This window comes from Zosterops lateralis, assembly GCF_965231275.1.
Source record: "Zosterops lateralis genome assembly, chromosome: Z".
NCBI classification, from domain to species: domain Eukaryota; kingdom Metazoa; phylum Chordata; class Aves; order Passeriformes; family Zosteropidae; genus Zosterops; species Zosterops lateralis.
The window spans coordinates 20,873,003-20,892,845 of NC_139800.1; the positions used below are offsets into that span (position 1 = coordinate 20,873,003).

At 51.9% G+C, this 19,843-nt stretch overlaps 1 protein-coding gene across 4 annotated transcripts in view; it reads right to left on the minus strand.

The window, feature by feature from the left end:
- Window positions 1-15,694: 15,694 nt before the first annotated feature.
- The window catches only part of RUSC2 (RUN and SH3 domain containing 2), a 53,811-nt gene continuing 49,662 nt past the window's right edge, over window positions 15,695-19,843 (minus strand). For all 4 annotated transcript variants that reach the window (XM_083883321.1, XM_083883322.1, XM_083883323.1 and 1 more), the window contains 3 exons: window positions 18,369-19,347; window positions 17,607-17,780; window positions 15,695-17,288 (listed from right to left, as the gene is read on the minus strand). In XM_083883321.1, the coding sequence (XP_083739447.1) occupies window positions 17,108-17,288; window positions 17,607-17,780; window positions 18,369-19,347 (1,334 nt within the window). In that variant the 3' untranslated portion in view covers window positions 15,695-17,107. The remainder of the gene's footprint in view (window positions 17,289-17,606; window positions 17,781-18,368; window positions 19,348-19,843) is intronic.

The window sequence follows — 19,843 nt, forward strand, 5'->3', positions numbered from 1 at the left end:
GCTCCTGAGGCCCACAGGGAGGGGAGGGAGGTGCTGCCAGCCGGCACATGGCCCTCATGCCCCGGCAGGCATCAGGGAACCTGCAGGTCCAGTGCAGTTTGATGCTGGTGCTGGAAATCTCAAAGGTGTCAGGGTCAACCCGGAGGACTTCTGCGAAGGAAAGATTGCCAGAAGGTCACTGTATTCCCTTCCAGTCCCAGCCAGGCAAGGATGCTGCAGTCAAACAACCTTGCTTATCATGCAGCCCAGTGAGAGGGAAAGTGAGACTGAAAGTGGTCACTGCAGCTCTCTTAAAGCACAGTAGGAGGAGTTTGGGGCCATGGTGCCCAACTAGGAAACTAGGAAACTGGATGTGAACCATTGGGCAAATTTCTCTAGTGGCAGAACTGCACCTGTTCAGTCAAACATCAGGACATTTTGGGGAGAACAGAGGGAATCCAGGAGAGTGTGTCCCCAGCTGGGCTACATCACAGCTCACAGCTCACAGCAAAGATATTCTGCCTCCCTCAAACCCTCTGAGTGTGTGGCTGCAGTCATCCTTTGGTGACATGGGAAAGCACAAGAGGAGATATTTCCTCCTGGCCTGGAAGCGGGAGATGCTTCCACAGGCCCCACTCTCACAGTGCTGGGCCAAGAAAAACCCAGACCTTCCCATTTTCCCACCCCCAGAAAAGTTCTCAGGATCTCCCCCACAAAGGATTACCCTGCTCCTGATCCTTCCCTTACCGACACACTCCACACTGGACTGAATGGGGAGCCAGTCATTGCTAGAGTTTCTTCTGTACCAAAATTCTTTGTACACACGTGTCCCATTATTATTGTTCTGGTATTTACTTGAACATTTGACGTGGGTGAAGGATGGCTGGAAACCTTTAGGGCAGCTCAGATTCACTTTCTCATTCTTCTCGTAGTTCTCCTGGTCTGGTGCCAGTTGGAGTCTGGAGTCCCATGAGGGCCTTTGGCACCCTTCCATCAGAGGTGAAAGAGGGTGTTAGATGGGCTGGGAGGTGATGAGATGATGAAGTGGGTGAGTAGTGGGAGAGAAATCCCCAGCAACCTCTCCAGCCTCTGAAGGGAGGAAAGGTGACACATCCGTCTCCTGGGATGTGACCTGAGGGCAAGCCTTGTTGGGAAGGGCTTTCCATGTGTTTGTAAAGTGTGAAGGATTACTCATCCATGAACCTGCCCCTATCCACCCACTTCTGTCTGTGGACACTCCTGTCCACCTCCTACAGCCCAAAGCAGGGATGTTCCCATCTTATCTCTCCCTGCCCATCTCTCCTGAGCACTGCCATGTACTGCCATGCCCCCATTGAGCACAGCTCTGTCTCTGCCTGGGACAGCTCTGCATCCCCATCCTCTGATGGATGGCATTGCTTCTTCCCCAGGTCCTTTCCATACAGTCTCCTGTTCCAGTGCCAAGGGCTGAGCCAGCCCTGCACCATCAAGGCTCCCTTCATTCCCCTCTGCTCCAGGTTCTGCAGGTGCAGGAGATGTCCCCCAGGTCTCTTATTCATGGGACAGCAGGGGAACAAGCAGGCCTGTGCATTCCAGAGTGGCACCTGGAGGCACAGCAAAGATAATGGAACCTCCATGGGCACCTCCCTCCCAAGCTGGGAGCCCCCGACTTGGCTTGCTCAGGAACCACTGCAGGAGATTTCAGCTTGCCCAGCTGGTTCTACCTGGTCTGTTGTCTCCTGGCTGGGTTGTCCTCTTCAGCAGTTTGCATAGGCAACACAGCCCCAAGGAGGGTGAAGGTAGAGGGGGGACACGGGAGAGCTGCCGCAGCCTCACCTGTACACAGGACATCCCTCTCAATGCGTGTCCAGGCACCTCGGCTGTTCCTGCCCCACCAGGCATCCACATAGACTGGTTTTCCAGAACTCACTCCCTGAAATTCCTTTGTACATTTGACCATGGGGAAGGAGAGCCCAAGACCTTTGGGACAGGTCAGTGTCAGTTCTCTATTCTGTGGGTATTCAATTTTGTTCTCTGAAAACTGAAGTCTTGCATCCCACTGAGGTTTTGAGCATTTTGCTGTCAGGGAGAAAGTGTGAGAGTCCTTCTCAGTGAGGGAATGCTCAGGCAGGAGAAGGACCAAGGCTTTTCCATGATGACCTGTGGTTAATGTCAGCATTCAATACCCTGAGGAAACCCAAGAGCAGAAAAAGAGCTTGTGCCTGGCCAAGGAAGTGATACAGGACACTGGGAGAGAGGTGAACAGAGGGGAAGGATCTGTCCCCCTCCAACTTCCCTATGACATAGAACTCAGGAATAGATTGGGAGGACATGCTGGAGCAGAGAAAACCTGTCCCCCATTGAAAGCTTTGAGCCCTCTCCATCTTGGAGACTGCTCCCAACTCGACCTGACTCTGAGCTCTGCCCGGGGTGTCTCAGATAAGGCAGGATGCCCAAGTCCCATCCACAGCATGAAGTGCATGTAGTAGAGGAGACCTACTGGTTCCCAACTTACCCATGGTGCAGGTCAGGTTTTCTGCCAACCTGTGCCATGTTCCTGAAATGTCCAACATCTCCCAAGCATTCTTCCAGGACTTTGGAGAAGTCCTGTTTGCACATCTGATTGTAGCAAGGGGAGGAGTATCATTCATAAAGCATCTCAGTGTCACCTCTTCACTGACCCAGTAAAATGTCTGGTTTGGATTAAACTGGAGCTGTGAGTCCCACTGGGGCTGGTGGCATGCCTCTGCACAGAGGAGAGGAAAAGGAGCACATGTAAGCAGGATGGGAAGAGGTCTGCTGGGATATCTCTTGCTCTGATTTTGACAGGGCCCATCTCCTTTGTTTACCACATTCAATCCCTGATCTCTCTCTTGTAGCCTAGAACTGAGTTATTGGTAGCAGCAGACCATCCCAAGAGCAATCCTATCCATGCCTACTACAGTCTTGCAGGCTTCCCAACCCAGACTCCTTTTGGATAAGGCTGGGCAGGGACTGAGTTCCTCCCCAGACTTCACAGAGAGTTCCATCCTCTCCCACCACCTTGCCCATACACCCAGTCATTGTTTGAGGCCACAGGGCTTACAGTAGCCCTCCCTCCCCTTTATGCAGAGACCCTTGTTCCTGCCTTTGAACCCCTCCCAGGAGTATGGACCCCAGCAGGTGCCTACAGCAAGGTGCTGAGATGAAAAGAGCATTGTCACTGCCAGGACATGGGGGAAAGCCAAAGGGTCCAGGTCTCCCAGTCCTGCTCTGTCATGTGTGTTACCAGGCCACAGAGGGTCTGCCACCAGCTCAGGACCCTGGGTCAGGGTGGTGCAGGGCTGTGCTTACCTTTGCAGGTGGCAGTCTCATTCCACAGTATCTGGGTCCCTCTGGAAATGCACTGAATCTGTGGGATGGATGGCACAAACTCCCCAACACAGCTGAGCTGCACCACTTCATTCAAAGCATACACGTCCTTCTTTGGCTTAAACCGCAGTTTGGGGTCCGAGGGAGCTTTACATTTTCCTGTGTGCAAAGGCCAAGAGGCAGAGCCTGAGGGTCATTGAGCTCCAGCAGCATCCTTGAGGATGATGGTGTTCCATCCAGAGGGCTGCCAGTCCCCCTCTCTTCAGAGGGGTGGCAGAGATGGCACCTCCCAGGAAGAGCCCCATTCCCCAGATGCTTTATCCCCCTCACACCCTCAGAGGCAGTGCAGGAGGGTTACCCATAGGCCCTCCTGCCCGCCCGCTGCTGCAGAGACACCCCAGCCAGGGGGATCCAACAGCCTGGGCAATGCTGCTCTCTCCCACAAATACAGGGGCTATGGGAGTGCACCATGCTCTCTGCTGGCACCACTCATTGGCATTCCTGTCATTCTGCTGGACACAAGCTGCTCACACCCACACGCAGACTTGTTTTCAGCTAAATCCCACGCAAGTTGCCACTTTGCTTTTGGTCTGGATGTTAGACTTGTTATTTCCTCTTTTCTGTCCCTCTCGCAAAATATCTGCTGGCTCCTAGGAGCTGCTACCTCCTGTCCCGTACCCCTCCCATCCTCACCCAAGATGAGTGACATCCCTTCATCTGAGTTGCCAGAAGGGGCTTTACAGGGACTGCAGATAGGTATTTCACCAGCTGCACACTTGGTTGTGTCTTGTAACATGTAGATTGGACAATTGATTAAAGTAAATCTTCATACTCGTTTTCATTAAATTCAAGACAGCAGTGCTGCTAGCTCTCTGCATGGTCCTAATTTGGGTCCTACCCTCTGATCAGATCCCACTGTTCACATAAGGATTGTAACTCTCTGTGAGTGTTCTTCTACCATACAAATTTAGCTGTAGCTACTTAAACTTTGTCCAAAATTGCCAGGGTGCAGTCAGGCAGGAGCAGAGGGTTTGCACTGCTTCCTTCAACACCCAAGTGGCATCAGGACTCCTCAGGAAACCAGGAGTATACCTCATGCAGTAGTGGACCACAACAGCTATACTACCCCAGACAAAATGAAGCTCCTGACAAATAAGTGGGGAAAAAATACCCCCAGACTAGCAAATTGAGAAACAAGTATTTCAGGCAGGTGGGAGCTATTAATGAAAGCATTTCCCATGATTTAATTTGCATTTTGGGGCCTTGAATTGTGCCTGTATGAAGATTATTCATTGATGGGTATTCTTTGATCCTAGAATCAGCATAGAACAATAGTTGCTTGAAAAGAGTCATGTGGGACCTGGCCTGAAGCAAGAAGCAGTCTGAAGGAATGGAAAGTCTCCAGTGGAGGCAGCCTTAGGAGCTGAGGGGAATCACAAGCATGGCTGGCCTCTCCCACATTGCCCCACTCTTGACTTCAAGAGTGAGGCAAGGGGGCCTCATTATTTTTCCTTCTATAGTTGCTCCACACTTCCTGGTAACTGTGAGAGCTCCCACAGCACACAAAACCCCCTGGCAGTGCCACACATGGCAAACTGCTGGGGAGGAAACCAGGAGGAAAAGAGAAATTATCCTTTGCAGGCACTCTGCTGACACAGGTGCAGATTTCAAGAAGTATCTGGGACAGTGTCTTTCTGCAAACATGGATGCTCTGCTGGCAAGAAGTGATTACAGCTGCACAACAGAGCTCTGCCTTGCTTCCAGCTCTCTCTGTTTCTTTTCATAGAGGAAAGCTTTTACTGCTGAAACAACTGTGAATGAACCTCTCTAGACTTACCAGGCTTCCTTGCAGAGGCCAAGGGTAACTCTGTGTTTGAAAAGCCACATCTCATTGCTTCTGCTTTAGAGGTGGAATACAGTGCAGACTTTCTGTAGCACAAATGAGAGCTATGCTTTTTTAAAGTTTGTAGTTTTTCCTTTTACTAGAAGGTGTTGCTTCTGCACAACTGAAATTAGGTATATTTAGCATTATGCCAATTAGTCTTTGCAGGCACTTAAAATTCAGTCTTTCTTAAAAGCATAGAACAGCTTGGGCTGGAAAGTTCCCAAGGAAGATCACTTGGTTCCAGCCCTCCTGTCATGCACAGAGACACCTTCTACTATACCAGGTTATCCAGAGCCATCCACAGTCTTGAACACTTTCACGGATGGGTGATCCACAGCTTCTCTGGGCATGCTGTGCCAGTGAACATCAAAAGACTGACTGTAACACTTTGAGTGTGACCATCCAGCTAGCTCCTCCTTGACTGAGTGGTCCATCCATCAAATCCACACCTTCACAGTTTGGAGACAAGGATGTCACACAGGACAGTGTTAAATGCCTTCCACAAGTCCAGGTGGATGATGCCAGCCACTTCTCCCTTATCCACAAACACTGTCACTCCACCATAGAAGGCCAACAAATTACTCAGCTATGATTTGCTCTTTGTGAAGCCATTACAAATCATTTCCACGTGCCTTAGAATATTTTCCAGCAGGAACTGCTCCATGATTTTGTCTGGCACCAAAGGGAGACTGACTGGCCTGTAGTTCCCTGGGTCTCCCTCATTTCCCCTTTTTAAAAAGGGGGTTGTGCTTCTCATTTTATTCAGCGGGAGCTTTACTGAAAGTTGCCTGCTACAACTTCTCAGCTATGATGGATAGTGTCTCCACCCTCAGGACCCACACGTGCCTCTCATCGGGTCCCATGGATTAGTGCACCTTCAGGGACTAGTTTGAGACTCGGATGGTCTCAAACCTGGTCTTTTCCTACAGCAGGATGGTCTTCATTCTGCTAGTCCCTGCTTTTGCCCCCTGCCACTCAGGCTACTTTTCCTTGGTTATGGGCACAAGAAAATAGATGTTGTGTAACACTGCTGGGATGGAAGTGGGTGTGAAGGGATTGCATGAACTGAGCTGGCATTAGAGCCACACATTTCTGACTAGGCTGTCCATCTTCACCAGGACTCCAGTGAATAATTTCTCTTAGACCTGGGCACTTATCAGACTTAATCCTTTGCCAGGAACATCAGCCTCTTCTCTGTTGTCTTTGTTTTCAGGTGAAAAGGCCTCTGCAGGTATGCAGACTTGATCCAGGGTTTCCTCAGTGTTCCTGTCAGTTTCTGCTGAGCTGGAATGCTGCTGGGTGAATTCCAGCACAGCCTCAGACAGGGGTAGACACCCTTGAAATGTGAAATGTGCTTCTACAAACACCACACGTGTGCCAGCAATGTGTCAGTGGCCACATCTGCCCTTCAGGCACAAAGACTACACAGGACAGCAGTCCTGCAGGCAAACTCTCTTGCTCCCTCTTTGCTTCTTCTCTGCCACGGGGCCCTTTGCAAGCACCAGGGGGATTCCAGTCCTCTACGACTCATCTTTTCCTTACCAAGCTCTCTGAGCTGTGTTTGATGGCTTGTGCTTGCTGAGAGGAGCTAAGAAAAGCAACCACTGTTTCCAGAGAGAAAACCACGGTTTTTCCAGTTGCACTGGAGAGTTGCACTACAAGCCACTGAGAACACAAACATGGGTCTTAAAGCATCTCTCTGAATTTGGGAATGGAGGTGATCATTTGGCCCCACTTTTTAGATTCCTCACAGGCTCCCTTGTGCCTTTTGGCCTGCCAGATGTGCCCCTGTTGTGCTGAGGGCCACACAGGGGCTGATACAGCACCTGGATCCAAGCTGGGCAAGGACCACGCTGAGCAGAGCCCAAGGGCTGGGTGGGAGAGATCAGAAAAGGAAGGCAGAGTCCACAGCTCATTCCCATACTCAAAGAATCCAGTGACTGGAGATTGCCACTACAGGAGAATGCACCAGCATCAGAAATTATCCTAGGAGTTAACAGTTAACAGTCTGACAGAGGGATGAGTATAACAAAAGAAGCTTGCTTGCCTTGCAGAGGGGCAGCATCCATGAGCAGGGCAGCCTGAGGGACTGCCAAGGCCTGTTTATTCCTGCACACAGAGCACCCTGCCAGCAGTTCCCAAACATCACAGCCCCTCCAGGACTTGCCTCCTGCCCACATTCCTGCAGCTGCAGAGGAGGTGAACCCCTTGTCACAGCAGTGACACCATCTGCATCCATGCATCTACAGCTGCTCAGAGTCCCTCCTGGTGGCATTTCTGGTGATTGTTCAAGGGTAAAGCCTAGAAAGCTCTGCTTCTGTCCTGGGTTGCAGTGTAGAATGTACACAAAGTATTTATTCTATCACCATCTTCATGAACTGTTGAAACCAGGTGAGCTAGTGTTTTCCCAAGCCCCCTGCCTCTTTTGCTAATGGCCTTTGGAGTGTCTTCTGTTAATGGCCCATGAATGCCTTTGGGGTGTTTTCTGCTAATGACTTTTGGGGTGTCTTCTGCTAATGGCCCATGAGTCACAGGTAACTCCCTCCAGGGGTTATCTCTGTTAATGGGCCATCAAGGACCCATTTCACACTTCTCATGCTATTGTGAGATGCTCTGTCCAGGGGGAGGAGCCAAGCATTCTCACCTGGATATAAGCTGGTATGTGGGACAGTGCAAGGGCACTTACCCACTGGATTCCCAGAGGAGCAGAGCTCCCAGACTTTTCTACAGGATCACTGCTTCAGAAAGAGCACTTCACCTGGACTGCTTCACCATCCTGCTCAGGTTGTATTCTGACTCTGTCAGTGATCCTTTGTGTTATTGCATTTATTTTATTTTAGTTTTACCTTTTTACCTTTCTTCTTATTAAATTATATCTCTGACTTGGAGCCTCTCATTCGTTTTGCTTTCAAACCACAACAGCTTCTCTGCAGAATGGGGAAGAGAAGACACTTTCAGTCCATGCCTGTTTTCATCTCAAGAACATTGCTGATTACAATCCAACATGGCCTCACCTCTCCAATAAGCCCAAGTGCATCAGGCATGTGATTAGCACTTGAGGCTCAGTGGGAGAAACTAATCCATGGCTGCTGGGTGCAGTCAAGATGCACAGTCTGGGAGGGACACATCTGTCCTCACTCTCCTTACACTCCTTTCCAAGTAATTTCATAAAAATTGCCATGGGAAAAGGACACCTTGAAGCAAAGAAGCCTGTGCTCTAACCCAGGGTGGCTTTTTGTGTGCTTTGGAGGTGTCCATGGGAAGCTATCAAAGGACCTCCACTGGAAAGATGGTATTCCCCACTCATGTAAAGCAGTTGGATGTATTTGAGGGGCTGTCACACTGATGGGGAAAGGAGAATGCTCAGACAGAAAGGGGAAAGAAACATTCAGCTTCCAACCTTGTAGGGATTAACAGCAAGTTGGGAGAGTAATGGAACAGTTCTCAGACACTGTTTTTTACCCTGCACACTATTTTTTTACCCAGTGCTATGCAGAGAGCAGCCCACAGGCTCTCCACCCCAGCTAAAGGAATGAGGCTGAGTCAAGTGAAATTTCAGCAATGAAAATATGGTGTAGATGTAACCAAATAAGCACCTTTTGTAACATGCAATGTGTGCTCACTGTGAAATGGGAAATACTGCGTGCCTAAGACAGGAGTGGTAACAAAAAGTTGGTCTATTTGCTTCATAAAGGCAGACATTTACTGTCACAGGCATTATAACAGATAGCAGGCACAGGTAACAGTGTGGGTCTGCAAATTCCCACTGACTCTGCTGGCATCAAAGTGTGCAGCCAGTGTAGAAGGAGCCCAGCAGAACCTTGGGAGTGCCCTGATCCTTCCAGCACCAAGGAAGTCCATTAAAGAGCAATCCTGGACTATTATAACTCCTGTCCCCAGGCTCTCTTGGACACCTAGGGGGTCAGCTCATGGCTCCTAAGGTCTTTGTTGAGCACTAGCACTCATCTCCTCTGTGGTGAGGACAGGGTACCCTAACATTTTGCAAGAACAGATGAACACCTTGTATTTCCAGCTCCATGGAGGAACACTACAGACTTTGTAGAGGCTTTTGCAGTGCCCCAAACTTTGCTGCTCTCCATCTCCAAACTCTGAACTCAGAACTCAAAACTCTGCCTAACCACAACCCAGCTGGTGGACTTGGGCCCCAGTGTGGATGTCAGACCTCTCTGATACAGCCGCTGTATCCTGCATGCCATAAAGTTGCACAGCAGCTCTGCAAAAGGAGCACAGTAAAACCTTCTCTTGGGAACAGAGGAGGGAGCACTGCTTACCTTTTTCCTGTTGTTCTCCAAGGTTGTTGGAATTGGGCCTAACACGATTTTGTGCTACCAGCAGAAGTGTGAGGAGCAGGAGAAACATCCATTGTAGGGCCATGTCTGCCTCTGTTCCCAGGGCAGGATTAAAGTCTCAGCTACGCCAGCTGCTGCACTGCGCACCCGTCTGATTGTGAGTGGTGCAAGCACGGAAAGGAAATAGGCACGCAGAGAAATCACATATGGTGCAAGAGGCTTCCTCATTGGAGAGGGAAACTCCGCCAGTGTCAGCACTGCATTCTTTCTCTTTCAGCTCCATGACCCTTTTGCAATCCCGCTGTCACTAATTTCTTGTTTTAAACCACAGTTTTTAGGTCTTCTGTCAGGACCAGCTATTTATCACAGCTGAGTTGCCTCCTCTCCCAGCACACATCTCAGAAGGGCTTGTGAGATGTTCTGGCTTTCACCTTGTTACTGCCTTGATAAGGATTGTGATAAAGTGGAGTTCTTTATCACAATAGGGGCACAGATGGGCACAGAAGGGCACAGATGATCTTAATGGCAATATGTGCCATGGGTGGGAAAGCCAAAGTTTTGGCAGGAGTGGCTCAGTGCCCAGGACTGGGCTGAGAGCAGATGCTTGGCCAGAAGGGGACAAGAGCCCTGGAGTCCTCTAGCTCAACTGCTGTGGCACATGGTGTGGTCAAATCTTGGTGGAAGCAGGAATGCCATAAAGGGGTGGGAGGCCAGCACAGGCAGTAGGGCAGGAAAGGGACTGCTGGTGAGGCTGTCTGTGCAGTGGGAGGCTGATGGCACTGGCCACCATCAGAGGAGCTCCAGGGAAGGAGCTGATGAATTTGTGTTTCCCCAGCCACCTTGCTGTGTATGCCTGATCTGCATCCCAACTGAAATGCACAACTAGGAGAAAAACAAGCCCTCAAGTCTTCTCTGAGGCTTCACAGCCAGGCTGCAGTCCCCTGTGATGGCTCTCCTCTGTTGTGCTCCTCAGCAAGGATTGGTGCTCACCCACCTGGGGTCAGGCTCTGCTTTCTGCTGATATGCACACCCTGCAACAGCAGCAGCATTGAGCAGGCCAGTGCAGGATGGCCCTCTCCAAATGTATTCCCCCCAGCCACCCCTAAAAACTAGCCCTGAACAAATCATGGCAAAATTCCTGTTTTCTTCTTTTTCTGCCAATGTAAGAGCTGTGTGAGGGCAGACACTCCTGCAGTCTTTTACCTCTCCGGGACAGAGCAGGAGACTGCCCAGACACATTCCCTCCTAGGCTCAGAAAATCAGTTTCCCTTGTCTATGTTTCACCTCTTCCTGCAATAGAGCTGGCAGGGCTGAGTCTCCACCTCCTTGAACCTGCCTTTGCTCAAATATGAAGCAAACCCATAGAGAGTTCACTGTACTCAAACATATTTGCCCTGGAAAAGGTGTCCTGGGCCTGCAAGTGCATAGACAGGACCCTGGCATGGCAGGAGGCTGCAGCCTGGGAGGTACTTGAGAGATAGGTGTGCTCTATCTAAGGTACTTGGGAGGTTTGGGGAGCAGAGGGAAGCAACTGTTGCTTTGCCTCCAGCAACAGCAGCAACTCAGAGGTCACCTCTCCTGCCCCTTTGTGTGTCTGGGCCTTTCAAGAAAAAAATAAAGAGCTGCAAAAGCAAACAGTGTCAGTAGGAATAGCAGAATTCCATAAATTTAAAAAGTCTAAAAAAATCACATCCCTGGTCCCACTCTGCACCATCTCAGCAGAACAATGGCTCTCAGCTCATACGTTACCAGTATCTGGCATCTCTGAAAACCCTTCATGGCCCCACATGAAACCTCAAAAGCCAACAGTGTGGCCCAAGCAGTTGTCAGGAAGCTTTCTAATTCTTCACACTTCCCCTTGTCCACGTGACAAAAGTTCAGCCTTGAGTGTCACCTGGACTTTGGCAGGGAGGTGGAGGGATGTTACAAGCCAGTTCTGCTTCCTCCAGAGGGCCCAACCTTTTCTGGTCACACCAGGCAAATCAAAAGCCACACAGACAGCTGCACCCAGTGGGTCTGGCTGAGCTGGGAGGATGGACAGGCTGGATATCAACAGGTGTAAGCAAGGAGCTGCATCCTCCTGCAATGCCAGGGTCTAGGCATGCTGCCAGGAGCGTGTTCCATTTCACCACAAACCTTGCAGGGCTCTGGCACTGGAGCCACGTTTTGCAGTGATCCTGTCACCCCAGGGATGTCACTGCTGTGATGACACACTCTCCTGTCGACCCTACAGATGTTGTGGCAGATCTGGACTTCTTGAAGTGTTTGCAAAAAGGTCTGCTAGCTGCTTCTACAGGCTGTTCATTGCCCATTTTTTTTGTTTGCCTTATCAAGAATTTATGTCTTATCTGTCTGATACTACTTTTGTCCTCTAGACATGACTTCTTCTCTTTGAAGGAGCCTCTCTGTTTTGAATAACCTCTGGCCCTGGTGGTTATTCCTGCTGCTTTGTCTCTACCTTTTGATACCAGGAGCTCTGAAGGACTGCCTTAACTCATTGCAGAATTGTGGGACATTGCTGCTTTATTTCCCCTTTTTGATGCTGATTAAGATATCCCTGGGCTTTTCAGTATATACTAATTATGCAATGTCATGGGAACAAAGCATATTGCAGCTGTCCCCAGCAGGCAGCTCTTTCCTGGGAACATGCTTGGCCCATATTTCCTGCACAGAGCTCAGTTCCTCATCTTCCTCCAGTCTCGTGGTGCATGTGGAAAGCCACACACTGACACCTTGCTTACTTCTGCCTGGTATTGCAAACCATTTATAAGAATGCTTGAAGACCAACAGCAGTAGCACTATACCCTGCCCTTTTCTTTTATTTGGGATTTCTGTTCCCAAAGGTGTATCCATGGTGCATAGAGATCTGCATCCCTCCTCTGAAGCAGGGCCGCTGTGGCCGTACCTTGGAGAATCACAGAATCACAGAATGAGCTGAGTTGGAAAGGACCTACATGGATTATCGAGTCCAAATTTTGCTGTGCACAGGACTTCCCCAAGAGTCACACCATGTGCCTGAGAGCATTGTCCAAACTTCTTGAGCTCTGTCAGGTTTGGTGGTGTGTTCACTTCTCTGGGGAGCCTGTTCCAGTGCCCAACCACCTTCTGGGTGAAGAACCTTTTCCTAATATCCAATCTAAGCCTCTCCTGACACAACTTCAGGCCATTCCATTTGGTCCTGTCACTGATCACTACAGAGAAGAAACCAGTGTCTGGAAGGTCTTCTGCCTGCAGCTGGAAGTCAGTGCTTGCACCCACACCTGCCCCTCCCCAGCATGATGCTCTCCAGGAATGGCATCTGGCTTGCCAGCCCTCCCCTGACATGGAACACACACAGCTGCTGGTGCCAGAGTGACCCTTGCCCCATGAGCATGACAGCCAGGGGAAAGGGCCCTGGGCTGTGAAAACCCCTCATGGGCCATGCTGCCATGAAGTTCACTCAGAGGAGGCCTTGTGGGTTTCAGTGTCCAGCTGGAGGCACCAAAGCAGAGAGAGAGTCAGTGAAGGGCCTGGGGAGGAAGTCAGTACAGCAGGAGCCAATTTCTGTGCCTAGGATGGTGCCACAAGAGCAGCACTGTCCTTCCTCCAGCTGGAAGGGAACCAGGCTGTGCCCCAGTGTCAGCCCAGCCTCAGCCCTCCTGGCCTGGAAGGTCCAGACAAGTAGAGTCTCACTGACCAGGCACCTGGGAAATGGCTCCTGTGACTCTGGGCTGGGACAGAGGCACAGAGGCAGTGCAGGGAGCTGGCCTGTCCCCGGGCTAGGCTGCAGCTGGGCTGGTCTGAAAGCTGGATGTTCATCTGGTTTGAGCTCACACACAGCTCTCAGGGGTTAATATGAGCTTGTACTTAGTTTTATGACCCCAAACTGTGGCCACAAATATGCCAGAGTCACCAGCAAGCCCATTCCTAGCCTGGCAGGCCCTGCCAATCATGGCACGGCTGCTAAATGGAAACCTGCAGTGTTTCAAATGCTCAAGGATGGGGCTGGACTGGATGGGCCTTTGAGCAACTTGGTCTGGTGAGTGGCATCCCTGCCCAAGTAGCAGGGGTGGAACTTGGTGATCTTTAATGTTCCTTCCAACCTAAACCATTCTTTGATTCTATGAACTATGTGTGTCACTGCCTGCTGCTGCACACTCACAATCTGAGTGTGGGATCTGGCTGCCAGGAGGGGCATAGGAAGGAAAAGGCATTCCATTCTCTCTTCCAGTATGTATCAGGCCTTTCCATTGGACACATGCATTCCAGAGTTCCTTCAGCACTGACACCCAGGATCCATGGTCAGCACCTTTGACCTGAGGATGAGCCAGGTCCTGATGACTTGGGCAGAGAAGGTCCAAGGGGACCTGCCAGGACCCTCTAGAACTTGACAGCAGCAGGTCCTGCCCCTCAGCTGGCACATATCTCTCATGTTGTCATACACTACTGGACTCCCACTGCACCCTAAATCTGCCCCAGTCTTGCAGTCACCCCACAACTTTACTCCTGCCAGCACTGGGTCTCACAGTCATGTGGGTCAATCCCTTCCCAGCATCTGTACCATGCAGAGCAGGTTCCTGTACCATGAAACTGGGCTCCTTTTTGCTTCCCACAGGATGAATCTCTGCTCACAGGGTTCACCCACGGAGCCCAGCACTTCTTTGCTAAAACCTGCTTTGAGATCTGAAAGAAGCCAGGAGCAACTTGGCTGAGCAGCAGCTCAAAGATACCTGAGAGGAGCAGGAGAGGAGGACAGTGCTGCTGCTCAGGTGTCATGAGGCAGGCAGGAGTGACTGCATCTTGGTGGTGGTCCAGAGCTGCTCCTGGCCTGGCTCTGCCCCTCAAGACAGATGAGGAGCCCAGGACCAGCAGTGTCCCCAGAGAGCAGGAGCCCCCACGATGAGTATCTAGGGACACCCAGTGTCTCTTCTTCCTGCTTAGCACGACCCTGACAGAGCTCATAGGCCCATGTCCCCATCAGGATCCTAGAGCTGACCCTCCAGGACCAGGCCACCAAGCAGGGCCACCTAGTCACAGCTCCGGTAGTGTCCCATACTGTCCCAATGTCCCATTGACATTGCTGTGTGCTTCCAGCCTTGCAGGGTTCATGGGCTTTGTGCCCCCTGGCCAGTTCCTTGTTAGCACAGGCTATCTAACAGCCACCAAGTGGGATCTGCTTGACTTTAGCCAGATGACCCCAAAGAAGACTTCAGCAGCTGCAAGTTCCATAGCAGTAATCCCAAATCCAGCCTCTGACACCTTAACCACCCCTCTGTGCCTCCCCTGCATCCAAGGCTACCCCAACAGCAAGCACCCAAAGAGTTGCTCAGTGTCTGTGCCCAAAATGCAGGCAACTGGAAATCCCCTTTCCTGCCCCAGAGCTGACTCAGCACTCTGGGGAGGCTGTTTTCCAGCACATGGTCCCCTTCCTCATTTGAGCCAGCCAGCACATGCAGGGAGAGTAGCCTGGCTCCATGAACTTGTGAACAGCCCTGACCACTGCCCCCTGTGAGAGGTTAATGAAAGCAGCTCATGTACAGGTGCTGGCTGCTCTGTGCTGCTCCCAGCCAGAACAGGGGTTTATGATGCTTCAGTTGTGGATTTTTTTTCAGCAGTTTTGATGTACTGCATATATGCAGATCATTTGTCCACCTGGATGCTACAAACTCCAGAGTGGTGTTCTTGCAGGGAAGGCTGGAGTCACAAGCAGAGTCTTCCCTTCTCCTTTTGAGCTGCTTAGAGGTAAAGATGTGGCTCTTGGGGTTCCTAGTGGACTGGGAGGCCCAATGTTCGAGTCTAAGTTTAGAATCCTTGTGAGTGACCCACAGGCACTGAAACTCATGGCCAGGTTGTCCCAGGCTATGGGTCCCAGCCTGCTACCTCTCCTTCATATTCACCTTCCCATGACCCAGGAGAAGCAGATTTCAGGCTGAGATGATATCCTGTCTGAAACCTGCTTGGGTCCCTGCAAGCAATGCACAAGGAACCCAAACAAGACAAGACATATCATCATCTGTAGTGCTCATGGCCCCCACCCCTCAGGCGTGAACTGACAGGTCTCACTGCTGGGGGCAACCAGCAGTCCTCCTAAAGGTGTGGTGGAGGGTGTGGTGAACACAGGAGGAAGCCTGCAGTGCAGTGTCCCAGCACAGGTAACCCACAGACCCTTCACAGCAGTGTGCTGAAATGATAAGTCTGGATAGCAGGGAGCTCAATCAGCACCTTTTTTATTAATATGCATCATAAATAAAGAAATAAATAAAGGCGAGACACCTCATTCTAACAGGGAAATACAAATTAAATACGGTGCAACATCCGCTAAGCGATGTACAAGCAGGAGGTAACCTAGCAAGACCAGGGCCCCTTGCCATGGTGAAGCCAGCCCAGGCACGATGCTGTGAACAGCGTCAAGCTGGCCATGGCACCAAATACTGGCGTGGCCTTTCATTAACACTGTTCCCCACCTGACAGGCAGGTGAAGATCCCCACTACAGCAGGCGGCATGAACATGGCAAGGAAGGGGTTGACTGGAATTGCCTCTACCAAGGACCCCAGGACCTCCAGTATCCCCTTGTGTTTGTGCACAACACTTATCCCCCCCACCCCATGGCACTGCTCAGCAAGACCAGAAACCCTGTGCCAAAGGGAACACCACCCCTCCCTCCCCAGGCTCCCCAGCTCCCTCTAGGAGCACCCCCAATCTACTTGCTGGGAGCACTGCCCCCAGATCCCTAGTCCAGTCAGGGACCCTGTCCTCATTCCCGACCCTCCAGCACCCCTCTACTGAGCATCCCAGGATTTCCTAGGCACTGGTTCCCTGCCCAGTGTGGAGGGCACAGGGCCTCCCCGCAAAGCACCCATCTCTGCACAGGGTGGCAGTACCCACCCTGGACCTACACAACACTGAACAACCCCGTGCCTTCCTCACAAACCCACACACCCCTTTGCTCCACACTCACACACATACCCCATCCCCCTCCCCTGGCTGTGGCCATGCACAGCACTAGCCCTGCAGTTTGGCACTGCCAGGCCACTTGTCCTGGTACAGCCCAGCAGGATCCACTACAGCACACTGGGACAGGGATGCTCCAGTGTGGGAGAGCCCACCTTGAAGTGCCCCAATAAACACAACCCATCAGCCCAGCCCCGCAGGGATCCTGCCAATGTAGGATGCTCCCTGAGGATGCTGGAAGCCGCAGACTGCACTGCCACCCCCAGGGAGGGGACGGCCAGCATCCTGCACCCTCCAGCACCCAGCAGCTGGACAGTGGGGCAGCACTGCCCTGGCAGGGACTGCTTGGGTTCCTGTAATGTACAAGTCCACGGCCTGTGGGTGCTGGAGACAGTGTGAGGCGGAGGGGGGGTCAGGCGGTCCCTGGTGTGGCTGCATGCATGGTGATGCCTGGCAATATGAGGTGCAGCTCGCAGAAGACCCCGGGGGGCTAAGTTGGCCTTTGGCAGCTGCACCAGGAGGAGCAAGAAGGAACCACCTACGGTTACTGTATTCTGTAATGGCAGGAAAGGTAAGAAACTAGCAAGAAGCTGTGTTTGTTCCACTGGCAGGGTAGGCTACCCCAGAGGAGCCTCAGCAGCCCAGGGAACTGTGCTTGGCCTCCTAAACGTGTCAATAGTCCTCATCCTCAGGGTGGGTGACATACATGATGGGCACCAGTCCCTTCTCGGAGCCAAGGCTGCACTGCAGCCAGTCACCATCCACCTTGGAGATGACCTGCAGAATATCCCCTTTGTTGAAGCTCAGTTGTCCTGCCTCAGTGGCAATGTGATGGCAAAGAGCTTTCACCTCACTGTAGGCAGAAGAAAAGTAGGGTTAGTTCACCTCAGGACACTCACCCCACCCAGGGACCACCACAGGCCCGGAGGAGAGAGGAAAACACCCCCGGCTTCCCTCCCCAACAAGGCTTCCCCAGCTGCCCCCCCAGCTCCCCATCACCTGTAGATTGTGAAGTTGTTGTGGATGGATGCACAAGCTGCATCACTGCCCCAAACCATTCTCTGGTGCATGACTATAAAGGAGGCCAGGCAAACTGCAACAGGTAGAGCCGTGCCATCCTCAACCTAACACATTCCAGCACCTCTAGGGTTATCCACTTGGTGTCACTCACCAAGTAGGGTGAGGAGATATCCCCCGGGCTGGTCGTGCCACAGCAGGTGCCTCGGGTGATTCTGGATGGGGAGGGTCTGGCTCCGGGGCTGCTTCACGCCACATGCTAGCCCCAACTGTCTGAGCCACCAGCTGGAACACAGACTTGTCCAAGCTCAGCCAGCCAGAGGGCAACCTGGAAGGAGGAGACAGAAGCAGTCAGTGGGAGGAAAGTGCACCCAGGGAAACGGAGCAGCTGCTCTCATGGCAAGGTCATGCCTTAGAGATTTGGCTTTATGCACAAAGTGCACTGCTAGGCAGTGCCCCAGGTTTCCGGGGAATGAGGGCTCAGATGTAACACCACAGCCTTACTGGGAAGGACATTTCCAGTAGTCATTTTCAGGAGCCATAAGGGTGTTATGGCAGAGAGGTCTCAACTAATGGGGGCAACTTCACACCTCCCCCTCCCCCTCCTGTAAGCAACAGGAATGGTTCCATGTTCTGTTCTCAACATGTGGCTTTAGAAGGGATGAAGTGATGATGGGGCCATGTAGCAGGGTTTAGATGCCAAGGCAGTGGTAGAGCTCAGGCAGAAGAGGAAAGCCTATAAGATGGACTGAGCAAGGTTATAAGAGGAATTCAGGCAGACTGGCGGGACTGAGCAGGGTTACAGACCCTTCATGTACCACCACGGCGTAGCCCAGTTCTTGGTGTGACTTCCACCTGTACTGCCATACTCCAGGTTAACCAGCCCTTCTCAGCCCCAAACTACCTCTGCCCTTACCTGTTTGGTTGCCTGGGCTCTTTCTGTACCTTCCTGGACCCAAACAAATGTCCCCACTTGATGGGCTGGCTGCCCTCTGATGCACTGATGCTGCTGTCCTCTGGAGGGGCGGCTGCTGCTGCTGTTGTTCCCACTCTTTGCTGAGCTTCTTTCTCCTTGCTGCGCTTTAGCTCTGTAAGCACAGAGTCTGGAGGGCTGCCCATCCAGAAGGGCCAGCTCCGTTCCTTCACCTCTTCTCCAACCACTACCTGCTGGGGCTTATCCAAGGGCTGTTCCATGGCTTCAGGACTTGGCTTACTGGCTGCCTTGGGCCTCTCCTCCAAGGTGCCCTCAGCAATGGGACAAGCCTCTGCACCCTCCACCACCCCTTCTCGGGGAGGTGGTGCCTTGTGAGTCTCCACTGACCTGGGTGCAGAATTCAAAGCTGCCTTCTTCTCAGAGCGGATGAACTTTGAGCCTTCGGCTGAGCTCTCAATGTAAATCTGAGAGGTCTGCATGAGCTGGTACCACCAGCCTGCCTGCTTGTCCTTCTTTCCCTCCCACGTGCTCTCTTGCATCTTGCTCTGCTCTTCCTCCCTGTCACCTTCTCCGCAGGAGGCCCCCACTCCCTTAACCCTCTTCTCACTCGCAGCCTGCTGTGGGCTGTGTCCTGGTGAGATGTCACCATCTCTGGCACCCCCTTGGCATGTGTCAGGGGCAGTGCTGCAGCCGTCGGGATCCTCACTGCTGCCCCGGGTCCGCATCAGCTGCAGGGTGGAGTGCACGGAGAGCAGCAGGTCCTGCTTCACGCGCAGCAGCTCCTTTTGCTGCTGCTGCTCTTTGCCCATCTGCATCAGGTGGTGCTCAAATAGGAGGTCTAGGTTGAAGGGCAGTAGGGAGAGAGGCTGGAGCAGGAGCAGGAGCTCCTCAAAAAGAGGCTGGCACACACTGTGAGACAGGCACAAGAAGCCCACTGGCTGGTAGTGTGCCAGGATGATGTCTGTAGGAAAACAGACACTAATTAGAGGAGATGCTTTTGCCACCATTGCCAAACCCCACAAAGCTGCTGAAGCTATGAGGAAAGGAGATGGACTCCAGTTTTTGGTCACAGTGTGAGGCTCAGGCCTGGGTCAGGGAGCACCAGATGCTCTGTGGCCTCTCAGCAAAATGGCCCAGATAGAGCTTTCCACTTGTACCTGCAGCAAGGACTTGCCTGGCAGACTATCAACCCAGATGACCTTTGCCACCAAATGCCATGGAATTAAGGTGAGAATAAAGAGCACCAAAGAGTTGGCACATGTGAAAATCCTATTTTTCAACTTCTGCAGATGAACAAGGAGCTGCAGATATGTCCAGTACCAGTTCCCTGTAGATAGAGGTGTCAGGGACAGCTGAATACAGCTTCCAGGGACCTGTCAGCACTGAACGGTGGCTGTTAGCAGAGAGTTAATTACCATTTCTATCTGCAGCACTAATTGTTCACTTGATTTGACTGC